The sequence below is a fragment of the Puma concolor genome, chromosome F2, assembly GCF_028749965.1.
Source record: "Puma concolor isolate L17-30 chromosome F2, mPumCon1.1.hap2, whole genome shotgun sequence".
NCBI classification, from domain to species: domain Eukaryota; kingdom Metazoa; phylum Chordata; class Mammalia; order Carnivora; family Felidae; genus Puma; species Puma concolor.
Genome location: NC_141684.1, coordinates 46,835,707 through 46,854,354, shown reverse-complemented (window position 1 = coordinate 46,854,354; position 18,648 = coordinate 46,835,707). Strand labels below are relative to the sequence as shown.

Genomic DNA, 18,648 nt, shown 5'->3' with positions numbered 1-18,648 from the left:
TAGGAAGATGGATGAATAACAGTGCGCTAAAAATAACCCAAATAAGAATCGCAAAACACATCTGCATGATTCCAAGTTCCTGGAGCTACAAAGAAAACAAATGTAATTGGATTGTGTTAAGAAAGCTCTTTCACTTAAATTTACTTTTCAAACAGATGTGTTGCTTCAGACGTGAAGCTATCCTATCCAACCTTCACTCTGCTTCAGCTCCAGCTCCTAGTAAGAGTCAAAGGGATTTGGTTCCATCTGTATGTCACAACAATGACATCCAGTGGCTAGTTCACTGAAGTGCATTTTCACGGAAAAAATATACAACCTCTTTTATAAAAGTGATGAAAATTTTGGCACTCAATGTTTTCAGATGCATCTCTAGTATGCACCTTCCTAAGGCATGGAAGGGTAGAGTGAAGAATTGTTCTCTTTAAGCAATTACATTCTGTGTTCATGATGAACACTTGTATGAAACTAGAGAAATTCACTACATAAACTGAGTCTGGAAATAAAGCCATATCTGGAAGGCAGTTACTGAAGTCATCTTTTAAGTAAAAACATAGAATTCCTAATAACTCACTTTTATACTACCATTTATTAAGGCAGAGGGAAACGTTTGACTAATCATTTCTTTTTTTAGGGTTTTTTTTTTTCCTTCAACCCACAGTTTCTACTATATGTGGTTCTGAACTCTAGATTCTACACAGTAGCATAGTGTTTTTCTTTAAGATGAAAAAATAGAAACATATAGCAAAGTGTTTCAGTTAAAGAATTAGTACAGTTTTCTGGAGAAGACACAATCCCAGAATACAGCGGCACAATGGAAGAATCTGTGTGGTTTCTTGCATTGTGCATATTTTTTAGCTGGCAGGTGTACAGATTCAGGAAGAGATTTGACTACACAATGTGTTTTGTTTTTTCATTATTTATTTTGTTTTGTTTTTGTTTTGTTTACTGTGTGAAGAGCTAAAGTTCAGACCTGCGAGAAAGAACCAAGCTTATGCGTCGGCCAAACTGCAATGTGTGTGTGTGTGTGTGTGTGTGTGTGTGTGTGTGTGTGTGTGTGATGTTGTAGAAGGCCATATCACTATCCTGACCCATTTCTGAAGCATTAGTATAGAAGAAACACTAGGGCGCCTGGGTGGCGCAGTCGGTTAAGCGTCCGACTTCAGCCAGGTCACGATCTCGCAGTCCGTGAGTTCGAGCCCCGCATCAGGCTCTGGGCTGATGGCTCAGAGCCTGGAGCCTGTTTCCGATTCTGTGTCTCCCTCTCTCTCTGCTCCTCCCCCGTTCATGCTCTGTCTCTCTCTGTCCCAAAAATAAAATAAAAAAAAAAAAAAGAAGAAACACTAATCAGATAAGTGTGGTCCCAGTAAAGTGTGTCTCATCTCAGTCATAAGCACATGTAACATAATCATCACTAATGGCATCTTTCCAATGCTAATTAAATCAAGAACTTGCAGAGCATCTGATACTGTGAGAAGGGGATGAATAAAGAGAGACTACAAACACACACACACACACACACACACACACACACACACAACATCTCGGATGAATGTATACTCCCAATGTTATCTGCCTCTGTGTTCTCTGGCCTTCCGATCACCCCTTTTTGTTTAGAAGTTGGCGCAAACCTCCCATGCCACATAGGTGAGGAAATATGCTGTCCCTCATCTCCCTTCCCCCTACTCATACTACAAATGATCCTGTAGGGCTTACGTTTATCTTCCTCACCTCCTGTTATCATATCCCTGTCTCTGCTGAATTCTCTCTGTGTCTGCACCTGCAGCTCTGCTTCACTCTCAATCCAGCTAGACTGAAAAGTAAGCAGCTTAAAAGCAGGAACCCTTTCGAAAAGTCCTGCTCCTTGTCCTACATCAGGACTGGGTGCAGGGTAGTCACAATATCCTCTCATTTTTTTATTCAAGCAAGTCAGCGATGCTTTCATCCGTTCTCTCCTTCCAGACCCTGCCCCTAAGCCCCATCTTGTCATGTCCAAGGGACATAATTATGTCACCAGAATATTCTACCACTTGTATATGATGTGCTTAAAACACATCTGGATAGAGTGGACTGATCTACCAGAAACTAAGCCTGACCTCTTCAACACAAGAAGCCAAAACACCCTCTGTGTAGTTAGGAAAAGAAAGTGACCCTGGGGCGGATCTGAAGCACCCATTTCTGAAAACAAGCCGCCTCATCTCTGCACAACAATCCGAGATCTCAGCATAGGTCAGACCAGGCTTGAGAGCCAGGGGGTCCTTGGGAGCGAAGCCGTGGTGTGCCGGTCAAGTATAACAAGAGGCTCTCTGAGCTTGAAGGCAGATGTTGGCTTTATAATTTCTATTAATGAGTAAGATGAATAGAGATGAATGGTGAAACTTAACTCGTTTGATGATGATGGGAGCAACTACTTTGCTAATGAAGAGAATAGTTTTCAAACACTAAAAAATGATTTCGTGTGCTTGTCTCAAGGCAAAGAGGATAGACACAACCTACTTTTCAGTTTAATCCATATTATTAACATTTTCTCCATCATTTAAGTGTAGACCAAAGGTCAGCAAATTGCAGCCTGCAGGTGAAACCCAGCCTGCCAGGTATTTTTGTGAGCAAAGTTTTATTGGAATTTAGCCATGCTCCTTGTTCGAGTGTTGCTCATGACTGCTCGTAAGCTACAGTGGCAGCATCAGGCAGTTGGGACAGAAGCCATATGGTCTGCAAAGCCTAAAATATTTACTATGTGTCTCTTTACAGAAAAAGTTTGCCAACCCATTCCTTACTCTCTCCCTTTCTGGCGCCCTCTTTCCTTGATCTTAGGTATCAGCATCCTCCTCTGGCTGATCAAAGACCCTGCTGCTCCCAGTGACAACCGGCCCCTTCCATTGCTTCTCTGACCTCCTTTTCACCCATGCAATGTTTATTTTCATCGATTTTAACTAAAAGTTGAGGAATGGGTTATATAATTATTTTATAGTAAGTTTTGACTGTGTATTAGATGCAATCCTAACTTTTAAAAAAGGAGCTTGTAGCTTGTTAAAGAAATCTTACTGAAATAACACCTGAAGGACATCAATATGTTCACAGCACCACCAAACAATGTGCCTGTCTTCTCAGCTTCTATCACAGACTCTCCAAGGAACAATAATGGAGTAGACAGCAAGCCAGAGCCATCTACACCTCTGGGACCTCTTTCTGAAAGGCAGTCACTTTTTATCAATTCTCTGTGAAAAGAGTGAGACTAGGTCTGGCCTTAAGTGCTATTTTAAAATTGTTTTTCATGTTTATTTATTTTTGAGGGAGAGAGAGTCAGAGGGTGAGTGGGGGCGGGGGGCGGTGGCAAGGGCAGAGGGAGACACAGAATCCCAAGCAGGCTCCAGGCTCTGAGCTGTCAGCACAGAGCCCGACATGGGGCTCGAACTCACAAACTGAGATCATGACCTGAGCCGAAGTCGGACGCTCAACCGACTGAGCCACCCAGGCTCCCCCTTAAGTGCTATTTTAAATTAAATTTGGTTCCTGTATCTTTTTTTTTTTTTCTTTTTTAAGTTTATTTTTGAGAGACCGACAGAGGGTGAGTGGCGGGGAGGGGCAGAAAGAGAGAGGGAGACACAGAATCTGAAGCAGGCTCCAGGTTCTGAGCTGTCAGCACAGAGCCTGATGCGGGGCTCAAACTCATGAACCACAAGATCATGACCTGAGCTGAAGTTGGCCGCTGAACCAACTGAGCCACCCAGGCACCCCATCTTTACTCCCTTTTCTAAGGTTTTCTCCTACCTCTCTCATTTCTGGGTAAAGATTCTATAGGAATATTCAGATGTTATACCTTCTTTTTTTTTTTTGAGAGAAAAAGAGAGAGAGAGCAAGGGGAAGAAGGAAGAGAATCTTAAGCAGGCTCCCCGTGGATCCCATGGTAAGCCTCAATCTCACGATAGTGAGATCATGTATGACCTGAGTAGAAATCAAGAATTGGACTCAACCTACTGAGCCACCCAGGCACCCTAGATATCATGCCCTTTGTGTTTATATTTTATATGAAGCAAAATTATCAAACCTTTGATAAATGTCTTTCTCTCAAATTTCCATAACTTGATAGCTGCATTTAGAAGTGTAAGTTATATGTCTGCTCTTTCTTATAATTATTTGCATTTTTAGAAGGACCTTGTTTATTTTATATCATTTAAAAAAATATAAATAACAAAAAGAAAATTGAAAACCTACCAGTCAGAGATAGTCATCATGAAATGTGAGGGGTATGCCTATAGTCTTCTCTCTACACAGACACACACATGCATACCCATCATTATTTACTATTTTAGACACTGCTGTTTTCACTAGCTTTTATATAGCGAAGATCTTTCAATATCGTTGAACACTCTTCTACAACATCATTCGTATTGGCTATTTAGTGTTTCAATGTATAGCTAGACAATGATGAATTTTCAAAAATAGCTTTATACACAGTATTTCATGTTTAAAAATATTTTAAACACTGCAACAAATGCCTTAGGAACCTACCCAGTAACTATTTCCTTGAGGAAAACCCTTTCTGAGTCAAGGATTAGATATCTTTTGATACCAGTTGACTTTTGATATATATTATTAAATTGCTTTTCCAAAATATGGTATTGTGATAATAGTAATGATCCCTGAAGTGGAATTATGGGTGGTTTAAATTTCCTTTTTTATTACTTATCAATTTTTCCATATTTTCCATTATGAACTAATTGAGATACCCAGGAGCAACTCTCATAATAGACAGACACATAGGTACGTAAACAGATATACCAAATTGTGTATTTATAGGTATAAGCTGGTTTTAAGTTATAAAATATAAAACAAGTTTTAAATGTAAAGTGCCTCTTTCGTGGTATTCAGCCATTTAAAAGCAAATGGTCTATGTTGTATATATGCTTAAAACTGTTAGAATAATAGAACAGAATCTGTGTCTTTAATGTGTCCATTAGTATCTCTCTCTAAAACATAAATGAGATCATTTTCCTTTCTACCAATAAATACAAGAGTATGTTTAATGAGTATACTCTCAAGTGTTTCATGACTTATTTCATTACCAGGAGTAACAACCTACTTCTGCCATCTTCCTAATGACAATTTTCATTATAGAGATAAGGAAAGGCATTACATTTAGAAACTCAGCATCTCAGGTATAACTCCTAGATGAATATTTCCATCAGTTCCTCTTATTTTCCTGTTCAACATTAATCAGCTCTTTCCCTGTAAATATGCTATGTTTCATTTAGAGATAATGTTTAAAGTTAATCAACTGCCTACATTATTGTTTCACTTTCAGGAACCATTTAGGTATGCATTAGGGAAACACAAATATTAAAGCTGTAAATGTGTTTGTTAATGAATTTACAGTAACATTTCATTAATTTAAAGCCCTTTCATACAAAGAAGTGCAGCAATAGAAAAACCTCTTCATTCTATTAAAGTAATCTGTGAAAGTGATTGTGCCCAGAAGGAGGTTTTCCGAGCACAGTTTGAGGAGGAAGGTAAGGAAGATCACCTTGAGTGGGCTTCAGACATTTCATTGCAGTTCCTCAACCTACACGGAATGGTTCCAGTTTGCCAGTTCTCAGCAAATATCCAGACCTTTCCTTTCACAGATAATTCAAAGCAGCATAATTGAATTTCCTACTTACTGGTAGTTTCTGTCCTCAACCTGCCTTTAAACCTGTCTCACCGTTCCTATTTATCAAGTCAGTGTGGTTTGGATGTGACACAATGGACCTCAGAATGATTCTTCAAGGAGTTCTTACAGTAGGAAACTGAAATTCTTAAGAATGGGTTGTAAAGGATCAGCATGCTCCCTGCATTATTCATGCAACAAATATTTGCCAAATCATTACCGAGTGCTAGGCACCAGGCTAAGTAATGCTCCCCCTGTTCCTTGTAGATTGTATTTCCTATATTACTTTGTTTGTTCCAACATTACTATGATCTTTTAAATGTCCATTTGAATCATCCTTTGAACAAGCTGGCTTCTGAGTTCCTTAATTTGGTTTTTCCAAAGCAGATCCTGAAATAAGGACTTGGCTGTAGGTAATTTTTTAGAGAGGTGATTCCCAGAAGTAACAGTGAGGGAGCAAGAAGGGGTGTATGCTACTGTATTAGTTACCAGAATACACAAGAGCTACTCAATCCTTCTGAGGAACCATGTTAAACTGAGCTGCCTTCCAAAGAAGGGAAGCTGGGGCTCCATCAATTCCTGATCCCAACTGGTTTAGATTTTCGCCAGAAGTATACACTCCTCCACAATTCCAGACTACCCTTCCCTGCACTTAGAGAGCTCTCAAAGGAAACCCCTGAGGCAGAAAAGCAGAGGTGAGATAGGTGCTCAAGGCAGGAAGGCAAAAACAAACAGGAACTGTTTGCCACAACTGCTGATGAAATCCGAGCTAGACCGAGGGGATGTGACCCAGGGCATGAAAATGTCACTGCAACTTCTTCTTTTTCAGTAACCTTGTTCTCTACCCATTTCAGATAGTCACTTGCATAGTCAACCCCTGGCCTTGTAGTTACCTCTTCCTTACTTTCACTTTTAAGAAATCCCTTCCCCAATCATAGCTTTTGTCTTTCAAACTTACTATCTCTAGTACTCTGGTTTAAACAATTCTTACTCCCTTTTACATCCTACAGTCCATTAATCCTACCACCTTTCTACTGGCCACCACCCTCCTTGTGTCATCACTTCTTTTCACAGTCTAAATACACCGCCCATCTTTATCATCATTCCCTTGTACATATTCTCAACTCTTTTGCCTCTCTTCCACCTTCTCATTCTCTTGTAGCAAAACTTTAATACCGGGTAAGTTCATCTCTCCATCTACTTTGTGCCTGCATCCTGTAGCTGGATGAATCCAGAGAAAACCTGAATGTTCTCATTTGAAAGGGATAGTCATTCTGCAGAAGTAGCCTCTTGATGCTGCCCAACAATCAAACCCTATTTCCCTGGTTCCTTCACACATGCATCCTAGATGGTTGTTTCATTTCTCACTTCTATTCTCACTTCAGTCCTCCAAGTTCCTCTTTATCTTCATTTGCAGTTCATAATCTTGCTTCCTGTACCTCTGAGAAAATAGAAGTAGAAAACAGAAGTAACTTGTTTTGAATTCCCATAAGCTCCATCGCCACATCTATCCATCTCATTGTACATGTGTCCATACACTCTGAATTACTCTATTAATACAAACTGTCTGTACCCCTATCCAAGGCCAATGCTTCAACTCATTCACTAGATCCCATCAACTTTCTCTTGCTCAAGGATATTGCTACTAGAAATATTCCCTCTTTTTCCTATATCATAGATGTTTCTCTGTCTGATGAATCCTTCCCACAAGCATAAAAACATGTTAACATTGCACCATCTTAAGTTATCATCATCACCACCACCACCATCATCATCATCATCATCATCTTCATTACCTTACTACTTCATTACCTACACTTAGTACCTCATTACCTACACTCCATTACACTCCTTTACTTTACAGCAAAAAGTAAAAAATTAGTTTACAGCAAAACTAATTTGGAGTTGCCGCTTCATTATCTCTGACTACGCCCATTCTTTTTTTGAACCAAACCAATGCAGTCCCAGTCAATATTCTCTTGTTCAAGGCAAAATATGAATTGCCTTCATATTTGACTGCTATATTCAATAAGAAACAGTCATTCCTCATATTTTTTGACACATCAACAGCATTTGACACAGATGATCACTCACTTCTTTGTGAAATACCTTTATCATTTGGCTTCCAAGACATTTCAAATACTCCATTTTCTTTACTGGCTACTCCTTCTGAGTCATTTTTGCTACTTCCTACCCATCTCCCTGTTTTCTAAACATTGTAGTACCCCAGTGCTCAATCTTTGAGCTTCATATATATCATCCATTTTCATAGCCTTAAATTCCATCTATATACACATGAGTTACACATGTATCTCTAACCCAGACCTCTCTTAAAAAATGTTTAATTAGCTATTTTGAGGCATAACCTACATTCAATAAAATTATACAATTTATGAGTTTTGACAAATGAATACAGTCACATAACCACCACCAAAAGCAAGATGTGGAACATTTCTTTCATCCAGAATGTTCTCTTCTGCTCTTTTGCAGTAAAAACCTCCCCCCATACCCTGCCTCAGCTTCTGGCAACCACCAGTCTGCTTCCTGTCTTTAGAGTTTTATCTTTTCTAGAACTTCATATCAATGGAATTATCCATTATGTGATATTTTGAGAATGGCTTTTCACTTAACAAAAAATTTTTGATACCCATTCACATTAGTACAGGAATCATTGGTTCTTTCCTATTTACTGCTATGTAGAATTCCTTGCATGCATGCACAACAATCTGTTTATTCATTCCCACTTGAGGGAAATTTGAGTTCAAATAAAGCTACCAAAAATTGGCACACGTGGATATTTCATTGTGATTTTATTTTGCATTTCTTTCATAACCAATAACCAACCATCATACATAAGCTATCATACATATGATATCATACATATCATACATACATATGTACATTTAGCATTCATACAACTTATTTGTGGAAGTGTCTACAAATCTGTCACCCATTTTTGTTGTCATATATTTATCTTATTAAGTTGTAAGAGTTCTATTATGGACACAAGTTCTTCATCAGATCTAGGTTTTGCCAATATTTTCTTTCCAACTGTAGCTTGCCTTTTCCTCTTCTTAACAGAGTATGTTGAAGAGCAAAAATTTTACATTTCAATTCATTCTAATTTTACCACCTTTTAAAAAAAAATGTATGGTTTATACGTTTTGTATCCTAAAATGTATTTGCCTAAACTAAGGTTATAAAGATATTTGCCTATGTTTTCTTCTATAAGTCATATGGTTTTAGCTCATGTTTAGGTGTATAATCCACTTAAAGTTAATTTTTTAGAGAATGTATGCTAAGGGTCAAGGTTCATGTGGTTATCCAGTTGTTCCAACACCATTTATGGCAACAACTATCCTTTCCCCACTGAATTAACTTGAAAACTTTGTTGAAAATAAATTGGCTACACATGTATGTATCTATTTTGGGATTGTCTTTTTATTTCCACTTTCCTATATGTCTATTCTCATGCCAATACCATGGTATTTGATTACTGCAAAACTTTAGAGTAAGACTAGAAATCAGATAATATATACATTCTCAAATTTTGTTCTTTTTCAAAAATTGTTTTGGCTACTTTAGCACTTTTAATTTGCCTATAGATTCTTGACTCAATTTATAAATTTTTACCAAATAATAAAAGGTGCTAGGATTGGACAGATTACATTGAATCTATAGATAATGTAGGGACACTTGACATTTTAACAATAATTAGTCTTTCAATCTGTGAACCTGGTATATGTCCCCATCTTTGAGATTTTCTTTACTTTCTTTCAATAAATTTTATATTTTTAAGTGTATAATTCTTGCACATATTTTATAAAACTTAAATATTTCATATTTTAAAACTATTAAATACTTTAATGCCATTAAAATGTATTATTATATTAAATTCAAATCCCAATTGTTGGTTGTGAATATATAGAAATACAATTAATTTATTGAATATTGACTTTGTATCCTGCTACTTTGCTATTTGTATATTAGTTCCAGTAGCTTCTTTTTCTCCCCAGTATCTTCTTTGTAGATTCGCTAATTATTGTTTTCAATGTAGATGATCATGTCATATGCAAATAAAAGCAGCTTCCTTTCCAATTTGTATGTCTTTTGCTTCTTTTTCTTATAATATTGCACTAGCTAGAAATCACAATGAAAATAGAAAAGAAGTGGTGAGAGTGGGCATCCTTGCCTTGTTGCCAGTCTTCAGGAGAAAGTATTCAGTATGATACTAGATGTAAGGATTTTGTAGATGCCCTTTATCAGATTGAAGAAGTCCTCTTCTATTTCCAGTTTGTAGAGTTTTTATCATGACTGGGTGTTGAATTTTCAGGAAAAAAAATGCTTTTACTGCATCTATTGAGGTGGTTATGAATTTTATCTTCTTTATTTTCTGTTAATTGGTGAATTATATTTATTTTTGAATGTTAAACTAAAACTGAATTCCTGAGATGAACTTTCATTGGTCACAATGTATTATCCTGGGGCACCTGGGCAGCTCAGTTGAGTGTCCAACTTCAGCTCAGGTCATTATCTCATGGTTTGTGGGTTCAAGACCTGCATCAGGCTCTGTGCTGACAGCTCAGAGCTGGAGCCCACTTCAGATTCTGTATCTCCCTCTTTCTCTGCCCCTCCCCTACTTGCATTCTCTCTCTCTCTCTCTCTCTCTCTCAAAAAAAAATGAATGAAAAATTTTAAAATGTATTACCCTATGCAAATTAAAGCCACAATGAAGTATTACCTCATGCCTGTTGAAATGGCCAATATCAAAAAGACAAAAGATAAATTCTGGCATAGATGTGGAGAAAAGGTAATCCTTGTGCACTGTTGGTATGATTATAAATTGGTATAGCCCTTAAGGAAAACCGTGTGGAGGAGCCTTAAAAATTAAAAATAGAACTACCATTGATTCAGCAATTCCACCTCTGGGAATATATCCAAATAACGAAAACACTAACTTGAAAACATATCTGAACTTCCACGTTCATAGCAGCATTATTTACAATAGCCGAGACATGGTTACCAGAGGCAGGGAGTGGAGGGAAAAGAAATTGAAGGAAAGTAGTCAAAAGGATTAAGCTTCTAGATATAAGATAAATAAGAAGTAGGGATGTACAACATGAGCATTATCATGAATACTATTGTATGATATTTAGGAAACTTGTTAAGAGAGTGAATCCTAAGACTTCTTATCACAAGGAGGAATTTCTTTCCCTTTATTATTTTCTTCTTTCTTTTTTTTATATTGTACCTATATAAAGGTGAAGGTATATAGATATAAAGGTACCTATATCTATTGTGAAGATAGATGTTAGCTGAACCTATTGTGGTAATAATTTCGTAATATATGTACATCAAACCATCATGTTGTGTGCCTTGAACTTATACAATGATGTAAGTTATTTCTCAGCAAAAGTGGGACAAAAGATGTATTATCTTTTTTTATATATGGTGGACTATATTTGCTAAAGTTTCACTAAAAGAAGTTTTCACTGATGCTCTTGAGTTTACAGTATGTTACTCTAACTACAGTTGAGTTAATCAGCTTCCAAGATGTTCTCCAATGATCTCTGTATTCTAATGTTCAAGCCCTAATATAGTCTACTCCCACACTGAGTAGAGATGACCTGTGTAAACAATAAAACTGACAGTGTGTGATTTCTTAAGCTAGGTAAAAAAGATATTTCAGCTTCCAACTTTTTTTTATTATTTTTTTTTTTTTAATCACTCATTGAGGAAGCCAGCTGCCGCCCTGAGGACACTCAATATCCCTAAGGAGAGTTCACACAGAAAGTAACTGAGGACTCTGGCCAAGACCCAGCACCAACTTTCCAGTCACATGAGTGGGCCATCTTGGAAGCAAATTCTCCATTCCCAGTAAAGTGTTCAGATGACAGAAACCCCTTTTAATCTTAACTGCAGCCTCGTGAGATATCTTGAGTCAGAGCCAACCAGCTAAGCCCATCCTAAAGCACAAAACTATGTGAGATAACAAATGTTCACTGCTGTTTTAAGTTGCTAAACTTGGGGTAATTTGTTATTCAGGAATAGGTAACTAATACAACGATCTACCTTCAAATGATAAGTCATTTCATGCACATTATGAGGAACTTTCAACCCAATATTTCTATTTCACCATCCTGTCCTTTGAGCTATTTTATCATATACTTTATTTCTACATATGTTTTAAACCCAAAAATACACTATTTCTATTTCACTTGAAGCAGTCCATTATCTTTTTAAAAGACTTAAAAACTCAGAACATAAAGCATTTTATATTTACCATATACTTACCATTTCTAGTACTTTCCATTCCTTAATAAAGATCCAAATTTCCATCGGGTATTTTTCTTCTGCCTGAATAAGTTCCTTCAGCATTTCTTACAATATAGATCTGCTGACACTAATTTTGTTCACATATGTTTGTCTGAAAAGTGTTTATTTCACTTCCCTTTGTGAAAAATCAGAAAGCTGGCTGTAGAATTCTAGATTGACTTTTTTTCTTTTAATACTGAGGATTGCCGGGTGCCTGGGTGGCTCCGTCGGTTAAGGGTCCAACTTCAGTTCAGGTCATGATCTCACGGTCTGTGGGTTTCAGGCTCTGTGCTGACAGCTCCTAGCCTGGAGCCTGCTTCTGCTTCTGTTTCTCCTTCTTTCTCTGCCCTTCCCCCACTCACACTCAGTCTCTCTCTCAGAAATAAACATTAAAAAAAATTTTTTTTTTAAATACTGAGGATTGTCTTCTGTGTTGCATAGTTTCTGACAAAAAGTTCCTGATGTGAATATGTCTTTTTTATTCTGGCTACTATTAGGATCTTCTCATTATCATTGCTTCCTAAAATTTGATTATAACGTGTCTTGGTGTGGTTTTCTTTATAATTTTCCTCCTTGGAATTTGTGGAGTTTCTTGGATCTGTGCGCTCAGAGTTTTCATCAGATTTGGAAAAAATTTGGCCATTTTCCTTTAAATATTTTCTACCCTCTCCCTACCTTGCTTCTAGGATTTCAATTCTAAATATGCATCATCTCCTGACATTGTACCTCAGGTCATTCATGCTCCGTTCCCTTTTCTTTCAACCCTTTTCCTCTCTGTACGTCATTTCTATAGTTTCTATTGGTCTGTTCTCTTCTTTTGCAGTTTCTACTCAGTTTATCTAGCCCATTTATTCTTCCTTTTGGGTACCTATTTTTTTTATCTCCTGATGTTTGATTTGGGTCTTTTTCATATTATCCGTTTCTCTTTTCATCACATTCTGTTTCTCCCTACTCTTGTGCTAATATGAAGTAAATTTATAATAACCAATTTTAGTTATTCTATCACCTCTGTAATTTCTAGTTCTATTTATTGACATTTTTCTTGTGATTATAGGTCATGTTTCTGCCTTTGTGAATTTCTAGTAATTTTTACTGAACACTGGACATTGAGACCTTACATAAACAGGTGCCATATTTTGTTGGCTTCCTTTTAATAGTGTTGGGCTTTCTTCTGGCACACAGTTAAGTTGCTTTGAATCAGTCTGACTCTTTTGAGGCTTATTTTAAACTTCGTGAGGGAGACTCAGAACATCCTTTAGCCTAGTGCTAATTTAGCCTCACTACTACTTAACTACTAAGGTACCCGTCTGAGGATTCTCTCCAATGCCCCACACAACACAAGGTCTTTCCTCTCTGACTGGTGAAAATGATCCCACTGAAAATCATCCCAGTCTCATGTGAGCTTTAGGAATTATTTGGCTTATTGCTTTGCAGTGGTCCTTCCCCCTGCCTGGGGTAGTTGCCTCTCTCACATGCATTTATCAGTACTCAGACTAAGGTCAAGAGGCCTCTGAAAATTTCTGAATCAATCTTTCTCTCTCCCTCCTCCTCTCTCTCTGTCTCACTGTTTCTCTTCCTCCCTCCCCCCACCAAAAAAGATTCTAGCCGCCTTAGCCTCTCTGAACTCCTATCTCTATTTCCTCGATTCAGTGAGACCAACAGGCTTTGTTTGAGTTTTCCCTCCCCCCACTGAAAACTGAAAACTGAAAATTGCTTCCAGATGGCAAGCCAAAATAGGGCAATAAGGTTCACCTTGTTTGTTTTTCCTTCTCTCAGGATCCCCAGTGCCTGTTATCCAATGTTTTGAAAACATCATTTTCCAACTTTCTAGTTCTTAAAGGTAGGAGAATAATTCATTCCTTGTTAATCTATCATGGCCAGAAGAAGTAGTTTTCTCCTGAAGACTTTATTTAAATATCAAACCACTCGTTGGACACTTCTATTTGTAAATCTAATAGGTATATCAAATTTAACATGTACAAAGTTTAACTCTGATCGCCTGTGCATGCCCCACATCATGTCCCTCTTTCAATATTCCCTGTCTTCAAAAATATATCCAGATTCTTATCCTACCACAACCATCTGATTTCACTCTAGTTTGCCATCACTCTTTGCCTAAATTATTATACTAGTACCTGCATGAAGCAGGCTTTACTGCATAAAAAATATCCTTCCAAATCTCAGTGGCTTCCAACATAATTTACTTCTTGCTCATAAATCTACAAGTCTGCTGTGACTTTCCTGTGCTTGGCTGAGCTTTGCTGGGTCATCTTGTCTTGGCTCTAGGCTGTTGGTCAAGTTCCTATCTGCTCCATGTCTCTCATTCTGGTGCCCAGGCTAAAGGAACACCTGCTACTTGGGCTACACTTTTGACAAAGCACAACAGGGCTGAAGAAAACCAGCTGTGTCTTTTAAAGCCTCATCTCTAGATTGGCATACGGTAACTTTTCACTCACATTTCATTGGCTAAATCAGTTCAATGAGCAAATCCAGTTTTAGTGGGTGGGTAAAATTTACTCTACCTAATGTAGAGGATAGGAATGTGAGTATTTGTTGAATTGGTCTACAGCAGCCCCTTAGTTGGTCTTCCTGTTCTTTCTCGGGCCCTTTTCAGTCTGTTCTTAACATAAGATTCAGAGTGATCTTTTTAAAACATTCCAGGTCCCTTCTTTCCTAAAAACCCATCAATAGCTACACATTTCACTCAGAGTCCACACTATGGCCTATAATGTCTTGATCAGTCGAGCACCCAGTCACCTTCTAATTTCATTTTCTACCACTGCCTCCTCACTTTCTCAGTCCCTGTAACATAGGCCTCCTTGCTAACCTGGAATACTCCACGCATATTCCTTTCTCACATCATCTCACACCTGTTAGGATGGTCATCATCAAAACAACAAGAGATAATAAATGGTGCTAAGAATGTGAAGAAAAGGGAAGCCTTCTACACTGTCAGTGGAAATGTAAATTGGCACAGACATTATGGAAAACAGTAGGGAGGTTCCTCGTAAAATTAAAAATAGAACTGCCACATGATCCAGCAATTCCTCTTCTGGATGTTTATCTGAAGAAAACAAAAACACTGATTCAAAAATATACCTGCACCTTTATGTTCATAGTGGCATTATTTATAATAGCCAAGACATGGGAAAAACCTGTGTCCATACATAGATGAATGGATAAAGAAGTAGTGATGTGTGTGTGTGTGTGTTTGTGTGTGTGTGTGTGTGTAAAAATATTATTCAGCCACAAGAAACAAGGAAATCCTGCCACTTGTAACAACATGGATAAAGCTTGAAGGCATTATGGGGTTTTTTTTGACTTTTTTTTTATAAATTTTTGTTTACCGTTTATTTATTTTTGAGACAGAGAATGAACAGGGGAGGAGCAGAGAGAGAGGGAGACACAGAATCGAAGCAGGCTCCAGGCTCCAAGCCATCAGCCCAGAGCCCGACGCCGGGCTTGAACTCACGGACCGGACCGTGAGATGGTGACCTGAGTCGAAGTCGGACGCTTAACCGACTGAGCCACCCAGGCGCCCCTAAAGGCATTATGTTAGTGAAGTAAGTCAGGCAGAGAAAGAAAAATACTGTATTATCTCCATTGGAGAAAGGGGAGGGTCAAGGTACAACCTCCCAGTTAAAGGACAAATACTAGGGATGTAATTAATATACAATATGATGTAATTAATATACAATGTATTAATACACAATTGCTGAATGATATACAGGAAAGTTTTAAGACAGTAAATCCTAAGAATTCTCATTACAAGAAAAATTTTTTATTTTTTCCTCTCTCTATTGTATCTATATGAGATAATGGGTGCTAACTAAATTATTACTACAATTATTTCACAATATATGTAGATTGAGCCATCATGCATACACCTTAAATTTATACAGTGATGTACCTCAATTATTTCTCAATAAAACTGGAAAGATAATTTGCCTCTCAGAGCCTTTGTGCTTATATTGCCCTCTATCTAAAACATTATTCCCCCAGATGTCTCACATGCCTCTCATCTTTACTCAAATATAACCCTCTTGGTGAGCCTTCCCAGAATGCCTTACTTATCATTTCAAAGCATTCAATGCTCCCTAGCCATCATTTCTGCATTATTTTTCTCCATAGGACTTATTATACTTTACATTGTTTATTACCTGTCTCTTCCCACTGAAATGTGAACTCCAGGAAGGTAGGTCATTTTTATATGTTTTATTCATTTCTGTATCCTCTGGAATAGTGCTTTATACATAATAGGCACTCAATAAATATGTATGGAATGAATTAACAGTAAGCTAGCATGAGTAACAATGCTCTATTATTATAAATAAATTGTCTTAATAGGGAGAACCATTCTACCAGGAAAAGTTTAATGTTCAATCTGCATCTATCCTTTGAATTCAGAGATCACATCTAGACTGATGAAGAAGTTCAGGAATCCCAGGGTAGCATTTTAAAAAATAACAACAACAACAAAACTTTAAGGAGTTTTTAATTATAAAAAATATCTTTGAGGAGCTTATTGCAAATGTAAAACTTGTACAAACAGGAATTATACAATCTAGGAACCTCTAGAAAGAGTACACATTAGGGCATTTGATCATTTAGAGGCGGTCAACCCCTATTCATTTTGGGTATACACACACACACACACACACACACACACACACACACATATATATATATATATATATTCAATATATATGATAATTCAATATATATGATAAACTGACTTTTCATCAATTGTAATATGCCTCTCTCCTATGCATATGGAATATAAAAGATGCATATTAAAATTGAAGAAAACTCAGTTTTATGGTCTCTGAAGGGAGTCTATAGAAAGTAAACTTTGAGGACCAATGAAATAAGGTATACAAAAAATGCTTTGCAAAGTTTAAAGGAAATCAATTTTTAAAAATGCAAAATACATTTTTTCATGTTTATTATGATACAAAAAGTAAGTCAGGGCATCGGGTTTACCATGGCACCTGTGCTGTCAGGACAGTAAAAGTTTCAGTGCCCACCAAGAGGACACATAGACTACTTTGGCCACTGTTGTAGAGGGCACTGATAGCAATGGAGGCATGGAGAAGGGAAAGGAAGAGAAGGGAGCTAAGGTACATAGTTAATTAGGGATAGAAAAAGGCTGCATGTCTCTAAGCTAGTGCTCCTCCAACTTTAGTGGGCAAAGGAACCACCAGTTCTTGCTACAAACCCAGATCCCCCCTCCAGTGACACCAGTCATGTTGAGCATGGGCTGGGGTCCAGCAAACTGCATTGAACAGGCACCACAGGCAGTTGTGGTGGTGAGGCTGGGGTATCAGGCTTCAGAAAGCACTGCTTTCAGGCTCAATTCACCCTCTCCCATGCTCCTGTTTCCCACCTTCATTTTAGATGTGTTCTTAATAATGGCCAGAAGGTGGCATGCATAACACCTAACTCCAGAAATGTAGAACCAAATATTCTCACATGAATTGAAGAGTTACATCATCCAGAATACACGCCTCTGTTTCCAATGGAGACAACACAAAAAGACAAACGTTTACAAAAATGAGCAGCAGAAAGGCAGTATATACCACAACTACTATCTCCACTTGACCACTAACACCACATGAGATAACACACATTGTGAGAATCTTTTTCATTTTGAAATTGTAGTGTGTAATTCTTGGAGCACCTGGGTGTCTCAGTCAGTTAAGCATCCAACTCTGGGATTTCAGCTCAGGTCATGGTGTCACAGGTTTTGTTTTGTTTTGTTTTTTATAATTTTTTTTTCAACGTTTTTATTTATTTTTGGGACAGAGAGAGACAGAGCATGAACGGGGGAGGGGCAGAGAGAGAGGGAGACACAGAATCGGAAACAGGCTCCAGGCCATCAGCCCAGAGCCTGACGCGGGGCTCGAACTCATGGACCGCCAGATCGTGACCTGGCTGAAGTCGGACGCTTAACCGACTGCGCCACCCAGGCGCCCATCACAGTTCTTGAGACTGAGCCCCGCGTAGGGTTCCGTACTGACAGCACAGAGCCTGCTTGGGGTTTCTCTCTCTCTCCTCTTTCTCCTCTCTCTCTCTCTCTCTCTCCCTCTCTCTCTGCTCCTCCCCTGCTTGTGCTCTCTCTCTCTTTCTCTCAAAATAAATAAATAAACATTTTTTTTAAAGAAATTGTCGTGTGTAAAAGTATTGACTTACAGATTATTCTGGATTTTTTAAGAAGATGCCTGTTGTTTGATTGGTTGCTTGCTTTGAGCCTAAATGACCGTCAACTGACAAATGGATAAAGAAAATGTGGTTTATACATACAATGGAATACTACTTGGCAATGAGAAAGAATGAAATCATGCCATTTGCAGCAACGTGGATGGAACTGGAAGGTATGCTGAGTGAAATAAGTCAGTCAGAGAAAGACAGATATCCTATGTTTTCATTCATATGTGGATCTTGAGGAACCCAAGAGAAGATCATGGGGGAAGGGAGGGGGGAAAAAAAAAGTTGCAAAGAGAAGGAGGGAGGCAAACTATAAGAGACTCTTAAGTACAGAAAACAGTCTGAGGGTTGATGGAGGGGTGAGGGAGAGGGAAAAATGGGTGATGGGCATTGAGGAGGGCACTTGTTGGAATGAGCACTGGGTATTGTAGGCAAGCGATGAACCATAGGAATCTATCCCCAAAAACCAAGAGCACACTTTA

At 38.0% G+C, this 18,648-nt stretch overlaps 1 protein-coding gene across 11 annotated transcripts in view; it reads right to left on the bottom strand.

Annotated features, from left to right (window-relative positions):
- Nucleotides 1–18,648, bottom strand: part of LOC147572004 (uncharacterized) — a 218,898-nt gene that overhangs the window by 164,381 nt on the left and 35,869 nt on the right. For 2 of the 11 annotated variants that reach the window (XM_086695528.1, XM_086695527.1), the window contains exon 3: nucleotides 7,013–9,958. The exons of 6 other annotated variants lie outside the window; for them this stretch is intronic. In XM_086695528.1, the coding sequence (XP_086551654.1) occupies nucleotides 9,876–9,958 (83 nt within the window). In that variant the 3' untranslated portion in view covers nucleotides 7,013–9,875. Of the gene's footprint in view, nucleotides 1–4,382; nucleotides 9,959–18,648 lie in introns of those variants that run through there. 3 more of the 11 variants (XM_086695538.1, XM_086695546.1, XM_086695529.1) reach the window with 2 other exon arrangements.